At 43.5% G+C, this 19,895-nt stretch overlaps 1 protein-coding gene across 5 annotated transcripts in view; it reads left to right on the forward strand.

The window, feature by feature from the left end:
• Positions 1-19,895, forward strand: part of FRY (FRY microtubule binding protein) — a 331,529-nt gene that overhangs the window by 61,317 nt on the left and 250,317 nt on the right. The window contains exon 1 of one of the 5 annotated variants that reach the window (XM_032880012.1): positions 17,363-17,903. The exons of 3 other annotated variants lie outside the window; for them this stretch is intronic. In XM_032880012.1, the coding sequence (XP_032735903.1) occupies positions 17,834-17,903 (70 nt within the window). In that variant the 5' untranslated portion in view covers positions 17,363-17,833. Of the gene's footprint in view, positions 1-17,362; positions 17,904-19,895 lie in introns of those variants that run through there. One more of the 5 variants, XM_032880014.1, reaches the window with a different exon arrangement.

Below are 19,895 nucleotides of genomic sequence, written 5' to 3' on the forward strand. Positions count from 1 at the left end.
AACCCTTGGTAGTCTCTCATGCAGTCTGTTACTAGCAATCAGTCCTACAGGTGTTATTATTTTCATCCTCCCAATAAAACACAGGAATTGAGTAGGGGCTAGAGTAGTTTGAAATGTAAGAACTCTGATTCTTTCCACGTTTCCTCACACCTGTGTTTTCTGGCGAAGCAATCCCATTGGTGGGAGACAATTTAATAAGCAAAACCTGGCGTGAGGTTACTTCCTGAGGTCAGTCTTCTTAGCACAGTCGGCCTTGACTGAGCTCCGAGTAGCCCATGTCAGGGCACCGTGCATCCTGAGAAATGCCAGGAGTTTTTTTCAGTTACAAAGCAAACACTTCTCATGCTTCTAGGCGTTTCCATGTTGGAAGAGGTTACCTGTGATGGGAGCAGAGTGTGTGAAGGTGAGGTTGTGCCAAGCAAGCCTGGCTCAGTTTATCTAGCTGGAGTGGTTCCAACAGCCCAGTGGGGCTATGGCTGTCTGCCAACAGGCCGGTGACCTCAGAAAACGCCAGAACACTTTAAGTACAAGAAGAGCAAATGAATAGCTATAACTGCTTCAGGGTTAGACTCTAAAATGTCACCGGCATAACTTCAGCTGGTCCTGAGAGGGAAGTTCGCAAATATAAGAACAGCATTTGGACTAATTCTTTGGCCATAACCCTCTTATTTAAACGCTTCAACTCTGCACATGTGAAATTCAAAGACATGGAGACCTTCATGTGATAGGAAGGTATATTAATTGATTGGAAAGAAAAAGAAAACAGAGTTGTGGTGCTTTCTTGAGCTGCTTCTCAGTGAATCATCAGCTAGGTAAGTGTGTTTGAGTGAAATTAAGTTTTTTTTTTTTCTTAAAATTTTATTTATTTGACAGTCAGAGATCACAAGTAGGCAGAGAGGCAGGCAGAGAGAGAGGGGGAAGCAGGCCCCCCGCTGAGCAGAGAGCCCGATGTGGGGCTCGATCCCAGGACCCTGGGATCATGTCCCGAACCAAAGGCAGAGGCTTAACCCACTGAGCCATCCAGGTGTCCCTCGAGTGAAATTAAGTCTTATTGTTGACAGGTGTTTGCAGAGAATTCTAAGATTTCCTGAATCCCATTCTTCATCTGCCCTGTTGTTTCTAAGAGTGAGCCTCTGGCATTTAAGGCAAATTTGTGGTAATGGCAAAAGATTGGAAAATTAATCTCTAGAATTCTAGAATTCATATCTGTCTGATTGGCTATTATTGAAAACAGGCTCTTCTATACCATCATGCGATTTTTTGGTCTTTGGTTTATATCAAACCATGAATTGTTCTCCTCCCTATTGTTTCTGTAGATTTCCATAGAAAATCCCTTGATAGATGCACAGCAGAAGAATGTAGTTTATGTGTTTAATGTATTGAGGATGATATTCTATCCATTACTCGTGGGCTCACCCACAGAAAGAAACCTCAGCTGGCATGTTTTAGGATCTGTTAATGCTCCAGGCACCATATTATGTGCCAGTAATTCAGAGAGGAGCGATGCGTCTTTCTACTGCCTTCAGGGAGCACACAGTTGAGCAGGAGGCAGACAGGTCACCTGATAACAACATGACCATGGAAGGTGTCCTACTGGAGCCAGATGAAGAACATTTTACCTCGCCTAGGGAAGCCTGTCAGAGCTTCTCAGGAGAGTGGGTGAAGGTTCCGGTGGGGAAGTTGGGCAGCGCAGAGCGTAACAGCATGGGGCTGCATGATGTTTTGGTGACTTACAGACAATTCCCTGTGGCTGAAGTAAGTGTTGCATGAAGTTGGAGAAGTAGGAAAGGATCTAGGATGACCAGCAAAGGTTGTGCTCTGCCCCCAAAATGTTAGGAACTACTGAACAATCCAGCAGTGATATACAGAAGCATGAGACCAATGTGACTCCTGTGTTGAACCAGGCAATGAATCACAGGCACATGAATTAAGACCGTGGTGGTGGGATGAAGACGAGCTAGAAGGATACAAGAAATAGTTAAGAGATAGAACTGGCAGGGCTTGCTGGGGCTTTGCGTGTGGGAGTGAAAAAGAGGGGGCTTCTTGGCTTTCTGACTTGAGTGAATTAGCACATGATGGTGCTGTTCAGGTGACGGAGAAGAGGCTGGAAGCTGAGAAGGGGCAGTGGTGAGTTCGGATTCAGCCACGCTGGCTTTTGGGTAACTGAGGGGTATCTAGGTGGCATGGGCAATGAAAGGTAAAGAGGTACACGTGGACATGGACCTCAGCAAGATATGAGGTATGGAAGTTGGGAAACATCACACCATACCTGACGCTAAGGGTTAATTGAAATATCTAGGTAATATTTATATATGCGAAGAAGGCGCTCAATGTGGAGCTCTGAGTTACCCTTACAGTTTAAAGGAGGCAAAGAGGAGGAGACTTTAAGGTGAGGAGATCAAACAATCACAGAGGTAGGAAGAGAACAGAGGAGGTTGACGTCACAGAAACCAAAGTGTCAAAAAAGTCAACTTGCCCAACAGTGCCAAATGCTGCCAGGAGGCCATGTGACGTGAGAATCAGAAGGTTCCATGGGGTTTGGGCGTTGGCAGTCACAACGCACTTGTCCCAGTGAGCTGGAAGGGCAGTAAGTTGGAGAGTGATTGGGATTAGGAAGGGTAGACTTTCCCCAGCTTAGCTGATCAAGGGCAACAAAGAATTCGCTGTCACAACGCACTTGTCCCAGTGAGCTGGAAGGGCAGTAAATTGGAGAGTGATTGGGATTAGGAAGGGTAGACTTTCCCCAGCTTAGCTGATCAAGGGCAACAAAGAATTCGCTATCCCCTCTATCACCTTTCAAATCAACAGGCTCTGCACAACATTGTTTAATGAATAAACATCAAAAATTTTACATGAAACTCAATCCTAGTCAAACACCTGCCTGGGATTTTCATTATTCCTAAGTAGAAAAGAGTTTTGGAATCTTACTAGAGACCTTATGGCCTTGATGCAAGCAGTCTTCAGCATAAGAAAAACCCTGCTTTGAATGGGACGGGTATGAAATGGCTCTGAAGAGAAGAATCTCCCTTGACCTGCTAGCGGTAATGGGATCAGTGTCCTGGCTCCCCACCCCAGTGGGCGTCAGTACCGTGGTTTAGTCCACCCTGTTCTCCCACCAGTGGAGACCTCAGGTGACTTCCTTGGAGCTTAGGCATGAGTTTTATAAGGAGTAAATTGGCTTGATGACTTCTAAGACTCTGGACTTGGATTCTGTCTTCAAAGCTTTTTGTTCTCTCTTGCGCATACTTCCCATGCTTTGTCTCTCCACGTATAGCTTCTGTGGTTTCCAGGTCCAGTGCACTTCCAGTGCACTGCAAGGAAGGAGCCCCCTCTACACCTGGCCTGGGTAGAGATGGTGTTAAGGAAGCAGGAAATGAAACACTGACAACAGAGAGACTCTTTGAGCTGACCTTCCCCTTGACTTTTCACCTCCCTTTGCTGTCCATTTGCTCAGCCTCATGCTTCTCTTGGCCCAGATGGGATTTGTTCAAACAGATATGTGAAAGCCTGAAAAATTATGAATGGCTTTTCATGGAGAAGGTTAAAGGCATGGAGCAGCCAGGGTAAAGACATTAATGCGGTTGGGCTTCCTGCCATTGGTTAGAATATTCGTTCATTCATTTACCCAAATGGCTGTCCATCCAATAATTAAGTGCTGAATGCATACTGGGTGCTATGTTGACTGCATTTACCTAGTGTCCTAAGACACAAAGCATAAAACAGTGAACACAATAAACATGGACTCTGCCCCAGTGGAAATGACAGTCCAAAAAGGGAGAAAAGCATATTGGAAAAAAATTACATGATAAATGCCTAACTACATGTGATAAGTAAAGACAAGTAAAAGGAGCTATGAGAAGTTTTTAGGGGGGGTCTGGAGTTAGACCAGGACATCAAGGGAAGGCTTCTCTGAAGATGTGCTATCTGGACTGATGGAAGGATAAGCAGGACTTAGCCAAGGCAAGAGAATGGAGAAGAGCCTGTAGCCAGTTAAAAAAGCCCTGTGCACCCTGAGCTGGAGGAGGGCAAGGTTGCTAGAAAATTGGGAGGAGGAGGAGTCAGAGCTGACCATGCAAGTCCCGGAGAAACAAGAGATTATAGGTCATAAAAGCATATGTACTGCCAAAGCGAGCACAATGGGTCATGAAAGCAAAAAAAAAAAAAAAAAAAAAAAGTTTCAAGAAGAACGGTGTTGGGGGCTGTCGGTCACCTTAGCAGGAGTGAGGCCCCAGGAGACAGGCTGGACTGGACTGACAGAAATGGGAGGAGGTTGCGTGGAACCTCCTGCTGTCTTGAGACACCAGGCTGTGATTGAGAAGTCAGGAAACTAAGATGGAAATCGGAAGGAAATGTGCAATAAAAGCGAGGTTTGGTTTTGTTTATTGTTTGCTTTTCAGATGAGAGGTATTAAAATTTTTGATAGACTAGAATGATATCAAAGAAAAATGTTAAGATACAAGAGACTGAGGGAGTCAGGTCCCAGGCAAGGAGCGGGGATGGGGCGAGAAGTGGCGTTTCCTCCATTGTCCAGAAAAATGGGGACATTCACATCAGATGCCATCTATGAGGCAAAATCTTCCCGGAGAACGGGATGGTGGAAGGAAGCAGAAAGGCTGTGGAGAGGAAAAGGCATGGCAAGCTCACTGCAGAGTGTGGGAACACACCTGCCCTAGGCCAAACTGGGGCCCCTGCCTGACGCCGCACACCTGCTGGCAGGGTTTTCTTTTCGGCTCACCCGAACCGCATTGATCACATAGCATTCCTACTGTAAGAATAAGTCTGTAGGAAGTGTATTTTGAGTTTGTTTCCTATAGTTTTTCAGTGCCAAACCACACCACCTCCTATAATTTCCTACGAATCCTGACTATTTGGACAAGGCAGCAGTGCACTTTGCTCTGAAATTTTCCCTTTCTATTTTACTTTTAATTAATTCTGTGATCCTTTCCTCTGTGTTCTTTCTTTAACCCTTTGGGTTGCTTGAACTCTTTGGCCTTCTAATTTGAAAAGCACACGACTTAGTGTCTGTCTTTTCTGGTGGTTTTTTGTAACTATATGTCACACTTCAGGCTGCTTTTCATTTCATTCTTTACAGAACACATTATGTTCTGTGGAGCTGGAATCTTTCACATAAGCCCATTTGCATGCAGGTGGTTGGTGTCTGTCTGTCCCTCTCCAGTCAGGCAACATTTGTGGCAATAGCTAGAATGTCTGCTTGATCTTTCCTTTCTTTCTCTCTTCCCATCCTGTTATACACCTGGTTCTCACCAACTCCCTGATGCTCTGGCCTCTGGGCTTTGTGTTCTCTTGTTTCTGGTGTATGTTCTATGCTTGCACCCTCCGGATCTATGTCCCCTTGCTCTGGACACCCACAGTCTTTGTTTCTTCCACAGTCTGAAGTGGAGGGAGCTCCCTTGGAGATACAAGTCTTCTTGTTTGGGGTTCATAAGCTCATACCAAGTATTCTTAGAAATAAGGAAGTTAAGGAAATGCCCATTTGGTGCATTCTTTATGCTATCTGGTATTCATCCTTATCCTGCTAGAGGGGCTGCTAGTCCCTGTTTAATCTTTTTAATTTATTTTTTTAAGATTTTATTTATTTGAGAGAGCGAGCGAGCATGAAAGGGGCGAGGGGCAGAGGGAGAAGCCGGCTCCCCGATGAACAGAGGGCCTGATGTGGGACTTGATCCTGGGACTCCAGGATCATGACCTGAGCCGAAGGCAGTTGCTTAACCAACTGAGCCACCCAGGTGCCCCTAGTCCCTGTTTAAAGACCGGCAAATGAATCCCAGAGAGACTTCTTGATAAATATTTCAGGACCAGGACTGAAACCATCCTGCTTTCCCACTTAAAGCTCCAAGTGGTTGGAGGTTATCCCTGTGCATCGTTTGGACGCTTATGAAGCAACTACTGCACTTAAGTATGTGGGCCTTGACTTGCATCGGATTTGAAGGTCTTCTGAGCATGAAGGCAACTCTTTAGGCAACCAGACCTCTCTAGCCCTTGAGCCCAGATAGAAGGCACCTTCACCACTAGGTGGCGATGTAGCAGCACCACAGAGGAAGTAGACCCCACGCAAATGAAAAGTAGACCTCCTGACAAGCCCTCTAGAGCTAGTACATTCCAACTTTTTTTTTCCTTTCAGTAATTTATTAAAGTGACATGCACATAACATGAAATTAACCATTTCAAATACGGTGACATTTAATACATTCACAAGGTTGTACAAGCACCACCTCTGTCTACTTCCAAGACCTTTCTCTCATTCCAGAGTAAAATCCCTAACCATTCACCAGATTCTTCCCCTCTCTCTGTACCCCTGGCAACAGTCATTCTGCATTCTGTCACTAAGGATTTGCCTATTCTGGTTATTTCTTATACATCGAATCACACAATATGCAGGCTCTGATGGGCTGGCTTCTTTCACTTAGCATAGTGTTTTCAAGGTTTGTCTGGGTAGCACAGATCAGTCGGTACTCCGTTCCTTCCTCTGGCTGGATATTCCACTGGGCTCTGATGCAATTTGTGTATCCATTCAGCCACTGGGGCTCTATCGAATTTTATGTATTCATTCAGCCGTCAGTGGGTACTTGGGCTCTTCCAGCTTTCGGCCACAGTGAATAGTGCTTCCGTGGACAAGGATGTACGTGTATTCGTTGGAGTTCCTGTTTTCAGTTCTTTAGGGACTATGCGAAGAGTGGAATCCTGGGGTCCTGTGGTCATTCTATGTTTAACTTTTCGAGAAACTGCCAAACTTTTCCATAGTGGCTGAACCATTTTACATTCCCACCAGCAACGTACAAGATTTCCAAACTTTTCTGAGCATGACTCACAAGTCTCACAATAAGAAGTATATTTTACATCAGGTCAGCATTCATATATGTATATATCGTATATATGTGTATGTACACATATATAAAACAAAAGTTTTATGGAACCTTGATCACCCCTATAACTATAGGATGTGCTCTGAAGTATTCCTTCCTATTGTATTGTATTAGAAAAATATGCTGGTTTTGATCCACCAAATGAGTTTCACATCTCAAAGCAAAGTGAAATCTTAAAAACTTAGTTGTGAAGATTGGAACACTATTTTAAGTGTATAAAATAATATAACCTATCTCCTTTCCATTTGGATATTTGAAGGATTTAGGATATCATTCATCAGCTTATCAACACATGTAAGTTTGGGGGAGGAGAGATTATTGAACCTCTTACATATTCTCCAACATGGACAATTTAGATCATACACAGATGTGAGTTACATTGCATATACTTGTTAGATCACGAGGATTTGTAGTTAGCTGTGGTTCTACAGCCCAGCAACAAATTATTTGGTGAGTGTGGTACCTGTAGCTTCTGGGAAAAGGCTTATGATACATGGTATCATTTAATGAACACCTCAGTTGATTCGAATAAGATACTGAAGAGTGTGGTGAGGATGGCAGAAAGCAAGGGATAGAGGAAGAGGAAGAAGAAGAATCAAGAGAAGTGGGTGGGGGGGGAAGCATGAGAAGCTTCTCCAATGTATAGCAAGTATTTATGACCATCTTCAAGAATCTCCTGAAACTGAGCTGTCGTGGAAGGAGGGGTGTGTGAGAGGAGTAGAGACTAGTGCTGAGAACACCTACTCTCAAGCAGATCCACAGTGGGGATCCAAGGGCTGAGATGGGAAAAAATTATATTTTGCCTCTCATTAACTTCCAACTGAAATTTACTCTTTTCCTCAAGTACTAATATAGGCAACAAAATAGTATTAGCAGTACCTTTGACTTCACTGCTAATTGAAATCACAGATTTTTTTTTTCATTATGTTACAGTTGCTTTAGGTAGATTTCAATATTGTTTATGTTTCTTATTTTATTAAAAAATTATTATGATTACTGGGCTTACCTCTGGGTTATGTTCTTCAATGTATTTAATGTGTATGTAAAGAAATGTGTATCTACAAAACCACAGTTTTGTGGTTTTTGAAATAATTTGATAACTGTATTTCAAAATAACTGGTTTCTGTTGTAATCTCATGCATTTTGTCTTCTTGACGTTCTGAGAAAGAGCCCATTGGCTTTGCCAGACTGCCATAAGGGTCCAAAAGTAGTTAAGAACTTCCTAGAGCTGCACTGTCCAATAAAGGACCCATTAGCCACCTGTGGCTCTTGAGCCCAGGGAATGTGGATGTCCAATTTAAAATGTGCTGTAAAATAATACACCAGATTTCAAATATTTAGTGCAAGAAAAAAGAATATTAAGTGTCCTGCTAATAATTTTACATATATTGCATGTTGAAGTGATCATATTTGGGGTATATTAGGTTAGATAAAATATATTTAATTTTACCCATTTCATTATTATAAATGTACATACTAGAAAATTTTAAATTGCATATTTGGCTTATGTTATATTTCTATTGGACATAACTGGCCTAGCATCAGATCTGCGCTCCAGTTTGGCTCTGTCATCTAGCTAGCCATTATCTGCATTATTGTTGTTATCACTACTCTGCCATGTCCTAGCTCTCGAGTCCCCATACCTTTCATTGTCCTCATATGTATGAGTAGGTATAAAGCCAAAGTCGAGAGTATAGCTATATTCATTCCAGATTTAGCCTTCTTGCTGATACATTTCTCACTCTCAGAAATGTCTCAAAATCTTATCCAACAGCTCAGAAGAGGTCCATCCACATCCATGTCCCCTTTCCTTTCTTTTCTGCTGCCTGTTGTTTTCATGAACATAAAATTTGAACTATATTTATAGACAGAATATATACAGTTGGGGATTAGAGAATTTATAGACAGATTTTTTAAAAAAAATTATAAAGGATAAGAAAAAAATTCCCTTGAAGAGCAAGGAAGATGGAAAATAAATCTTGAGGTAGGGCGGAGTAGTAGGCAGACTGCGGTTGCCACCCATCCTGTATTTATCCAGAGACCGAAGTGGCATTTGGATAAGGCGCAAGCAAACCACCAGCACATTCCTGGAGTTTACAAATGGCCACTTAAATAGCAGGACAACCCTAGTATGTCCCTAGTCCAGAAGCTGAAGTCTACAATAGCTGGAAAGCGATGATGTGTTTCTGGAAGAGGGAAGAGCTGACAGGGGACCTCTTGCCCTTTTGTGTGATCCTTAGACTTCTGGAGCCCTGAGCATCCTAACACGGACATGCTGGGGATACAAAGTCCTTTCATCTACAGGATCCCCTTTGAGATCCTGAAACAACCTTCTGTGGCTAGCAGATGGTACAGTATCACCTGTACCCTATAAACGAGAAGGGAGTACCTTGACCACAGGAGTGGATCGCTGAGGCCAGTACCTGGCGGAGTGAGGGCTGACCGGAGCTTGTGTCTCCCCACAACTGACATTGTGGGCATCGGAATCCTGACCCTCCACCTCTATTTCCCTGGGCCACTCAAAGTGACCTCACCCACCCTGACCGTCTGCAAAGATCATTATCCTTTCTCTGGCTCCTTAGCTGAGCCGGGCAGTTGGAACCGCTCTCCCCACCAGCCCGTTAAACTGTTCCCTCCCATCATCCTTCAGACAGTTTCTAGCAGCCCCACCCTCCTACACAAAGCTCTGCCTGTCTGGTCAAAATAGGGTGGTGATTTCCCCACCCATTCTAAAAACATGCCTGGTAAGACTTTGTCTATCCTGCAGAATTTTCTTGGGCCTTCGGAGTGACATTTTCTACCACGTGGAACGGTGCCTGTGGGTGGAGAAGGCGATGCACGTGTTTCTCCACATCACCGTTGCTGGGCTCCTCTAAAGGCAGGATCAGAGGGTCTGACCCATCCATCTCTGTGGGCAGATGGTCACTGTGAAGGTTGAATCAGTGATGCTCAGGGAGGGACCCACTTCTGTTTAAAACATGTGTTTTACCTGAAGGGCTGTTTTTTGCTTTTCTTTTTTTAGAGCTTTTATTTATTTATTTGACAGAGATCACAAGTAGGCAGAGAGGCAGGCAGAGAGAGAGAGGAGGAAGCAGGCTCCCCGCTGAGCAGAGAGCCCGATGCGGGGCTTGATCCCAGAACCCTGAGATCATGACCTGAGCCGAAGGCAGAGGCTTAACCCACTGAGCCACCCAGGTGCCCCATGAGGGGCTGTTCTATGTATCTAATTCCTTAGCTCAACACTTCATCTTTGGGACCATGAGCTGGTTTTCAGCTACAGGATATCCCTGGTTTCCAGGACTCGGCCAACGGTAGACTGTCACTTTTCCTCTAAACCAAAGGAAGCACTTTGATACTGCCTCACTGCCTTCACAGAAGACAACTTGATCCATTTCACTTTGACTTACCTCTTTGTCCTTCCCCGTTATGTTTTGCTCCGGTGTCCGCTGCTCTTCCTCTAAAGGCAGCGTGTGCTTTATATGGGGTACTTTTGATATTAGCTTTATCAGAACAGAATTAAGAAGGTGAATCTGTTGCCAAAAGATTCAAGTAACAAATGCCAAGGACTGACATCAAATCATTTATTGTGCACTGTTCTTTCCTCATGTGGGGGCCCCTCCCAATAATATGAGAAATCAAAGGTGGGCCTGTCCCAGGAGATGAGCCTGTCTGGTGATAAGAAGCAGCTTTCCTCATTTAGTAGGAAGTAACTTGCCCAAGGTCATCATATTCAGGTTAGAGTAAGGAACAGGATAAAGTTTCCTGACTCCCAGTCCATCAGACTTTGTTGGTAGATAACTGCAAGCATGTGATCACACTTAAAAGAAAGAGAAAAGTGTATAATGTTTAAGTAGCAAGGATATAAAAAAAACTAATCAAAATTTCCAATTTTTCCCAATTTCATTGACTTTAAAACTCTAGATTTCAATAACTATATACATTAAATGGTACTTGTGAGGAAAAGTTGATCTGCCTCTTAGGACTTAAAATCTAATATTTACTTTTGTGTCTGAAATTGGGAACATTAGTGGGAATATTAGTTCTAGCCCTAAAATTGGGTACTTAATTTTTAATCACTTAATAATAGAAATGTCTTATTATAGCCAAAACACTTAAATGCAACTATGGGAATGCATCTTTTTGTTTGTTTGTTTAATTATCATTTTTATAAGGAAAAACTATTTTCTTAGTTCTCCTTTCAATGGCAACTAGTGTTTGGGAAGAATGGTGATTGATATAATTGTTTTTTATCCTAAGTATTATCAGTCTGTGCATTTTTGGTAAATAATGATGTGCAAAAGCAAAAGCCATGTTTTTCTTCAGAAAGGACTTAATATTTTATAATCATGTATTAATTGTTAGCTCCTGTTGTAGCTCATGATATTGGACCTGTTTGTATCTCAGTGTAATTAATTTCTCTGGTTGCTGGTGGTATTTGAAAATAGGGTAGTAAGGTTATCAACATTGTTGTATGCTTTCATAATAAGAGGCAGAGGAAGAAATCCATATTTTCTCTTCATATACAGTCTCTAAATACAGTATTATGTATCCATATTTTCTCTTCACATACAGTCTCTAAATACAGTATTAACTCCTACTGTGCCTTGCAGAAATTGAGGTCAAATCTTTATATTTGTACATACAAAATATGTATGAACTGTATCTCCGGGTTTAGCTTCAGCTTAATATCCAAATATGTAGGCACTACCTTGAGAGGTCAATGAGAAGAGTAAATTAGGGAGATATTGAGTCTATACTAAGCTCACCAGAACCTCTACTTGGCTTTACCCTGGGTACCAAAAGTTGGACGCACTAAAATATTAAATAATACATTTTTGTATGCGCAGAAGTTCAGGCTTTCTTTACTTTGCAGAATTTTGGCCTTACCCTGGCAGCCAGTGGGAGCTAAGGGTGGATTGGGAGGTTTGGGGATGGTAGAGGGGACTGGAGATGGGAGCCCACTGTGATAAGCCAAAGCTTTCTCTCTCTCTCTCCCCCTTTCGCTAACCTGACTTTGGAGTTAAGGGGGCATTTTGTGCTGCATATTCTGGGTTTGTTGCTAGCTCTAGATCTGCTGCTGAACAGTTGTCGTCTGACTATGTGCTCATGTAATCCTCATTACAGACCCATGAGATAAGCACTGTTTAACAGATGAAGAAACTGAGGCTGGGGGGTGTTCAGCAACCAAACAACAGAGCTCCTAGGTGGGAGAGCAGGGCCTTGGCTCTGGCGAGCTACAGCGTGCCCCTTCTAATTAATATCCGGGGAATATTTGCTCTGGAAGTCATCATTCAAGAACAAATATAGGGAACGTTGGTGGGAAGTGTTGGGGGAGAGGCCCAATGTTCATTTCACCCATTACGAAGATGCTGGGGGTAGAGACCAGAGTTAACACACACCCGAGTCCCAATCCATTCTAATGATGTGTTGGCGCCACTTTTGAGACATGTCTTGCAAGTGCCCAGGAGATGTGGCCCTTTGCTTGTGTTTGTCCACATAGGTCCTCTGAAATACAGCCTTGCAGTGTCTCAACCTCAAGCGCTCGATTAATGTTAATTCCCCTACCCTACGTTAAACTTATAACACACCCTGTTGTCATGGGCTTGTGGAGGAGGCCTTGGCTGTGCAGAGCAGTAAGGGGGGTGACTTCAAACTTGACCCTGCTCCCTGCTGCCATCAGATGCCTTTCACTGCTCAAATCCTTCATGGGCTTCCCATGGGCTAGACTGACATTCGATTTCTTTGACAGGGATCGCAGTCCCTTATGAAACTCCTTTGCAGAGGAGGCGAGTAGGGGAAAAAAATGGGTTCTGCTGCTAATTTTTAATGGAAACCATTTTAAGAGACAATTTTCCTTGTTTACATCTGAATCTGGGCAAAAACAAGCTGTGTTTTAATGAGGTTCTGGGGCATTCAGAACATTTAAATGTATTTCAGTTCCTTTGGGGGAAAAAAAAGTATTTGTACTGAATAGTAATGGAGTAAGCGTTTTCAAAATTTGCAGGATCTATTTTTGTGAAGATTTGTGTGTGTGGGTTGGATTTTTTTAAGGGAGTGATTATTGAGTTTTCTGTTTACAAAATGAATATGATGTGGCATCACTTCATATTTTTTTCCTCTACTGTGTTTTTAGCACGAGATAGATCAGCCCCAAATTATGTACCTAAAATATATCAAAAAAGTTTTTGATTGATATTGAAGCTTTCCTTATCTCTAAAGGACCTCATCCTGCATAAGGAGAAACAAGCCTTCTCTATAATTGTCACCATTGATCTTAGGTGATGCTTAATTTGACTTGGAACTGTTCTTATTAACCAACAATAGATAATTGTAGGAATAGGATATATTTAATGCTTTCTGTTTGGAATTGTAAACCGAGCAAAAACTGATAAAGCTATTTTTTCTTACAATGAGTGATTTTCCTTTGTTTCCTCAGGATGCTAGGAAAACATTTCCCTTCTGCCTAATACATTCTATGCATGAACGTACATGTCACTCTGACAATAATTACACATGTGTGCCCACGTGCCACCATCCACAGGGAAAGGGGGCGGATTCCAACCCTAACCCAATCAACTCAATCAGACTCTTTAAAACCATTAGGAGATGGCTCTGGATGTTGGCAAGCATCCAGATTGTTTGCCTAGCTTTGTTGTCACATTTTTTTGAACACCACATATTTTCATCTCAAAGAAGAATTTTCAGAAATGCTAGGAAAGAAAAATTAAATATGAATTAAAACACAAACTGATTGCACTTCTGTTGTACATCCCCCCCGCCCCCACAGCAACCGATAGCAGTAGCCATGCGTGACACGTCTGTTCATTCAGTGACTCTGTGTGTTTTTTTGCATCTTAGTGTGTGCTAGAGGCTGTGGCAGATGCACAACTGAGGGACACATGGCTCTTCTGGAGGGAGAGAAGAGAGAGTAGGAATTCAGGCAGGATGGCTACATGCCACAGATTGTAATATGCAATCAATCCACGCACCTTTCACCACCTTCATCCCACCCTGCCGCTCAGCAGGCTGGGACACAGGTGACCAGTTAGCCCGTGTCTTCTTGAAATGCTCCGTTTTCTTGAAGTTCCTACCATACCGCCCCAGGCTACCACCAGTCCATTGGCTGTATGGATCACAATGAGGCACCCCTTCCTGTGGGTTGAGTATTGGGCAGATGTGTGGCACACACCAGGGTGGACACAGCCCATTTCCACCCCTTTACAGCTTGGAGAGTGGCGTTCAGACAAACTTGCCACCCTCACCTGTCCCACCTCTACCCCTGGTCTGGCAGTGGCACCCTTAATCAGACCGCAACCTGTACAACGAGTCAAATTGATGGGAAAAATAACAGTATTCTTCTCTAGGTTCCTTTGGTGTGGGCCAAAGCCCCAAGCAACCATTCCTTCCCCAGGCTAGAGCCCAATGGGAAGGCAGTAATCAATTTTGGAGAGCCAATGGGGCCTGAAGCACTCCTATTATGGAGTGATAACAAGGGTCTTAGCATCTCTTCCTGAACTTTGGATAAGAAGTTTGATAACCATGATTCTTGCCTTGCTTGTGATTTAAGGAAAAAGGAGAGGAGAGGAAAATGACTCTGGTTCTAAAATTTGCTAGACTTAAATTTTGCTAGTTCTATGACCTTGACCTTATTCTATGCCTCTTTAAGCCTCCATTTACTCATCTATGAAATAGGGCTATTCAGAGTACTTCCTAGGTTGGGGGCGGTTAGGATTCAATATGGTAAAATAGGTATTTTTAAACACAGTATTAGTGTTGAATAAATGTAGATGGTATTACTAATGTCTCAGGTCACTTTCTGACTTTTTTTTTCTACTCTTGGATACCACCTCCTGAGACCTTTTAGCTTTCCTGCTACTTTTCTCTGCGCCTCCAAAATCTATGCCTAACCCCTTGCTTAAAGGTTCATTATATGGTCTCCTAAGATTATGAAGGAAAGGTCCCTCATTCCTCTTAAATGGCATCTGAAGTCTCTTAAGAAGCCAGGAACAAATTCAGATTTTATTTTGTATTTTAGGTTCCTCTGTCCGGGTGCCTGTTCTGACTACATTTTGTTTTATAAACGTCCCTGCCCCCACCAGAGAGGAGACAAAAGGATAAATGTTTTATCCCAGCTTGCAGCAGGTGTCCTTCTATTTGATTTGTAGGCCTTTCAACAAAACAAAAGGCCTTTTCTGTTCTTTTACAATATATGCTCTCTTTAAAGGTACTCAAATGAGGGGGAAAAAAGCACACATGAGCAAGACTTCAGGTTCTAACGGACGGAAACTGGGCTCTTAGTTACTGACTCGCTCTTCACAGGGAAAATGAGATGCCATTAAAAACATTCTTTTCTCAACAGCATTTAAAATTTTATGATCGTTTCCTCTTGAAATATATGTAAGAGTGGCCTTTTCATCGAGTTAATATGTTTATGGTAGGACTGAAAACTTTGAAAAGCCAGTTAAAGATCTCTTTTATAAGGTGGACCGAGAGAATCTCTGTATGCTTGAGTAACAGTACGTGACAGCGTGCTTGCTTATTATAGCTGTTCCAAATGTCTCTAACTTGCTAGCCCCACAGTGTTACCTTTGGTGTTCAGAAGTGCTACGCCTTCTAAGTCATACCGGCAGTACAAACATGTGGTTAATTTCCGAAGTTGGATTCTGGCCTCCCCAAGGTTTCATCCTAAATACCGATATCACTAAAACTTAGTTGTTTACTCTCTGCAAGATACTGTGCAGAGCACTTTATTCATAATGTCATCTAATCTCTCCAAAAACTGAATGAGGTTGGTACCACTGTTATCCCCATTTCCCAGGTGAGGAAACTGAGGCTTAGTGAGATTAATAGCTTGCCCCAGTTCTCCTAGCTAAGGTCTGGAGCCAGGTAGGCATCTGGGACCTGTCTTGGGAGACTTTGTGCTCATTAATTCAGAGGCACCATGCAGACTTCCTGTTCATTCACTGCCATGCGGAGTCCTCAGAAAGGTGGGTACGGATATTAGTTTTTGTTTTCAGAGATGATCGCTGTTTTGAGGTAAAACCTTTGGGTCCTGTTTCACTTGGAACCCATTCATTCAAAGTACAGGTGACAAAACAAAATTAGCTTATCAACTCCAGTAAGACTGTAAATGAAAAAGAAGTCCAGAGGCTCCTGGTTGGCCTCTGCCTTCGGCTGAGGGTCCTGGGATCGAGCCCGGTGTCAGGCTCCCTCTTTGGTGGGGAAACTGCTTCTCCCTCTGCTCCCCGCTCATGCTCTCTTGCTTGCTCTCTCTCAAATAAATAAAATCTTTAAAGGGAAAAAAAAAAAAAGAAAAAGTCCATCTGATAAGTGACTTCACAGGAATGAAGCACTGTGAGTAGAGCTGGAAATCTTAGTGGCTCAGGGCTTGCCTTTTGTGTGAGTGTGAAGAGCTTGAAATGCTTGTATTGATGGTGTCTTGGAGCATTTCAGGACGTAGCGCTGGTTCTCAGTAGTGCTGAATTTTTAAAAATTCTTCATCTTAGAAGTACATTGTACTCTTTCCATTTCTCAAAAGAACTGTTAGTCTAAAAAGTCCTATTTGTTGATTTGAGGGGAGTTGCCCAACAATTTTTTTGTGTTCAATAATTATTAATATGGCTTTATTCATTCCTTTGGAAAATATTAATCAGAAATGTACTGGAAAGGGAGAACCATTCCGTGATTTGTGAGGTGGTTGGCCAAATCCCACCTACTGAAAGGCAGCCTGTCAAAATCAGAAAGCTCTTATTTAATCCCCTAGTCAAGCTATATGATAACATGAAATACAGCTAACCGAAATCAGGATACCTGATAGCGAGATTTCACCAACTAAAAAGCCATTGTACAGCAAGGAATCTAATGCCTTTGCTTCTTATCCTTTTAACACAAATAAATAAGCTTCCGTGGGCTCGGCGATTCTTAGAAATGATAGGTTTGAGACACAGATCTGCCCATGGAGCCTGACATTCTGTAAACAAGGCAACCAGGCATGCCCTTCAGACGCACACGTTTCGGGGTGCAGTGCCTCTCCAAACGGCAAGCCTTTCTGGGAGGGCGAGGCACAAAGTGCAGCTTCCACTGTGCCCGTGAAAGAAGGGGAAGAAAAAGCCCAGCGTTCTTCCTGCAACAAGGCTGACAGATGGGGCTTTTCTGAAAAACGTCACTGCAGCCAGATCCAGGGGTGCAGCTAGCTTCGCCCGCTGCAGCGCGATGCGGTTGTGTATTATTTCAGGGACAGACACAAGGGGAAGTAGCAGCCAGTGCTCACGCGGGCTGCTCCCTGGAAGCATTTCTGAAGAGCGAGGAGCCCCAGAAGCTGGGAGATTCCTCCCCCTCCTCCGGCTGAGTCCGGGGACGAGGGGCGGCTCAGGTTGAGCCCGTGGGCAGGGGCAGGGACAGGGGGCGGCGCTCCCAGCCCATCCCTCAGCCCTGCGGAGAGCTGTGTGGGCTGAGCGGTCTGCACGGGGTCAGGGAGGCCCGCCAAGTAACGCTCCCTCCCCGGGGGGAAACGGATCGCAGCTCAGGTGGGCACTTCCTCGGAGCGTACCTGGCTGGAGCAGAGCATGCGGGCGGCCGGCAGCGGCCGGCTCTGGTTATGGCAGCCCAGAAATGAAAGCAGCGGCCGCCGCCTTCTGAGGGCTGCAGGCAGATCAGCACCCAGCAAATAAGAAGCAAGTCCTGGACCCCGAGCAAAAGGAGGAGGAGGAGGAGGAGGAGGAGGTGGAGGAGGAGGAGGAGCGGCCGAGCATCTCTCTCCCGCTCGATCCTCGGTGTCCTTTAAATGAGGGCTCCCTGCCCATGCCGGAGGTAGACCTGCAGAGCCTCCCTCTCCGCCGCTGACCCTCCGCTTACATCACTAACCTGTGACAGGCACATCTCCACGCCCGGTACCTGCTCTTCCTGCGGCTCCCAGTCCAGTCCCGGGAGCCTCTTTGTATACCGCCGACATGGCCAGCCAGCAGGATTCCGGCTTCTTTGAGATCAGTATCAAATATTTACTGAAATCCTGGAGTAATAGTGAGTAATAGAAATAACCTTTTCTGTTTGTTTGTTTGCTGGCTGTTGCGTAAGGTTCGAGAAATCCAATCTCAACTGGAGGCATAAGCTTGGGAGCCCAGGAAGTTTTTTTTTTTTTTTTGGTTGGGTCCGCTGTGAAAATCAAAATGTCAGAGACTGAACTAGCTTTCCTTAAGTGCAGAGGCTTCAGGGGAATCACAGTAGATTTTGTTTGGTTAAATTTTCCAGTGAGATGGCTCTTCAGACTCCAGCAGAGCCCAGGATGGGGCATTCTAGGCTGCATTTTCTGCCTTAATGTTTATTTGATCAGGCTTTATCTAAGTATTTGGTGAAGTGTGGTTTAATCGGAGGGGTGTGGAGGGTGTCAGAGTACTTCGTAATTCTCCTATTAGGCTATTGTCTGGAGGAAAAAAAGTACTTGAATAGTCCAAAACCCAAGACTCATTTCTTTTGTATCTAGAGGCATTTGCAGGTTTATTTCTCTTTCTTGTCCGTGTGGATGATGTTCAGAATGCTCCTTAATATTTGGATTTGTAAAAATCCTGATGTGTTGTGGTCCAAACCCACAACATGCTTTACTGAAATATACACAAAGTAAGGTTCTGACCCTGATCGTTTATTAGGATCTAAGAAGGTTATGGCTTCTGAAGTTCCATTGCTGACCTACTTAAAGATTTTAGCAGTAATATATTTCCAAAAGACTATCTCTAAGGCATCGTGGATCTGGAATCCAATTAAAATGAGGCCTTGAGGTGATCAGTGATGCCTTGTGTCTTCTGAATAGTTTAAAAACAAAGTCTTTTCTATTTCTCCAATAGCCTTTGTGCTTGCTCTGGATAAAAGACCGGCAGGTATTACAGATCCTTTATTGTTTGGAATTTAAAACAATTTTCCCAAGAAAAATTCCGAGGCCATATTACATGCATGCTAATTAACCTACCTGTGTTCAAAGAGCTGGCAATTAATTAGCTCCTACCCAGATGACCTGTGGCCAAGACGGTCCTTATGTAAACAGAACCTGGGCAGAAGAGCCTGTGCCATAATTGCTTTAAGAAAAGAGCCAAAGTAGCTTCAGCCTTAAGGAATTCAGGGATATGAATCTCTAAATGATATCCAAAGAAACCATTTTTTCCCAGGTCATTTTGCACCACTGTATACACGATGGGGCTTGTCTGAGGCTGTTTTTTGACAAGTGGGAAGCCATTTGGGAGTCCTACTATCACCCAAATAGAATTCCTTTATTTGTTGTAATCGTAATTCATTTATCTTGGATCCATTATTTGTGCAATACTTCACACTCCAGGATGAATCTTCCTTTGTCTACCCACCCTTTGATTAATGAAAAGGATTTGACACACAAGGTTCTTAATGGAGCAGTTTTCCAATAACTGGAAAGACTTACTGTGAGTTTGACATCAGTATGTGGTTTTGAATCATCATTTTGAGTACACCAAGGCCAGATGATTTTCTCCTATCAATTTTTGTCATTGTCTCATTAGATAGAAAATTATGTGTGACAATACTGAGGCCATTGGGATTTCTTTTAAAATCTTTCTCCCCTTGTTAATTTTCAAATTACTCTATACAAAGTATATTCTCTCCACCTTTTCTAACGCATCCCTCCCCCACGCTCGCTCACTCACTCGCTCGCTCGCTCTCTCTGTCACATCAGGAAATGGTTCAAAATGACTGTTCCTATCTACTTTGAGAGTATCCAGGGCACAATTTTGAATTCTTTTAATTCATTCAGCAAATATTTATTCAATACCTACTACTCCACCCTGGGGGGCTGCAAAGGTGAACGAGACACCATACCTGCCTTCTCTTTTAATTTCTTCATTACGGAAGCATGAACTTGGTGATTCTCTTTTGCGTTCCTTTGGAAGTCAGAATGCTCTTCAGCCCTTTCTTGAAAGAGGAAGAGGAAACACACTTTTTTGCTTACTCTTCTTTAGGCTTGTTGCAACACTAACCTGCTTATGACCTCGCTTT

Source organism: Lontra canadensis, unplaced genomic scaffold, assembly GCF_010015895.1.
Source record: "Lontra canadensis isolate GAN:19392208 unplaced genomic scaffold, GSC_riverotter_1.0 scaffold67, whole genome shotgun sequence".
NCBI classification, from domain to species: domain Eukaryota; kingdom Metazoa; phylum Chordata; class Mammalia; order Carnivora; family Mustelidae; genus Lontra; species Lontra canadensis.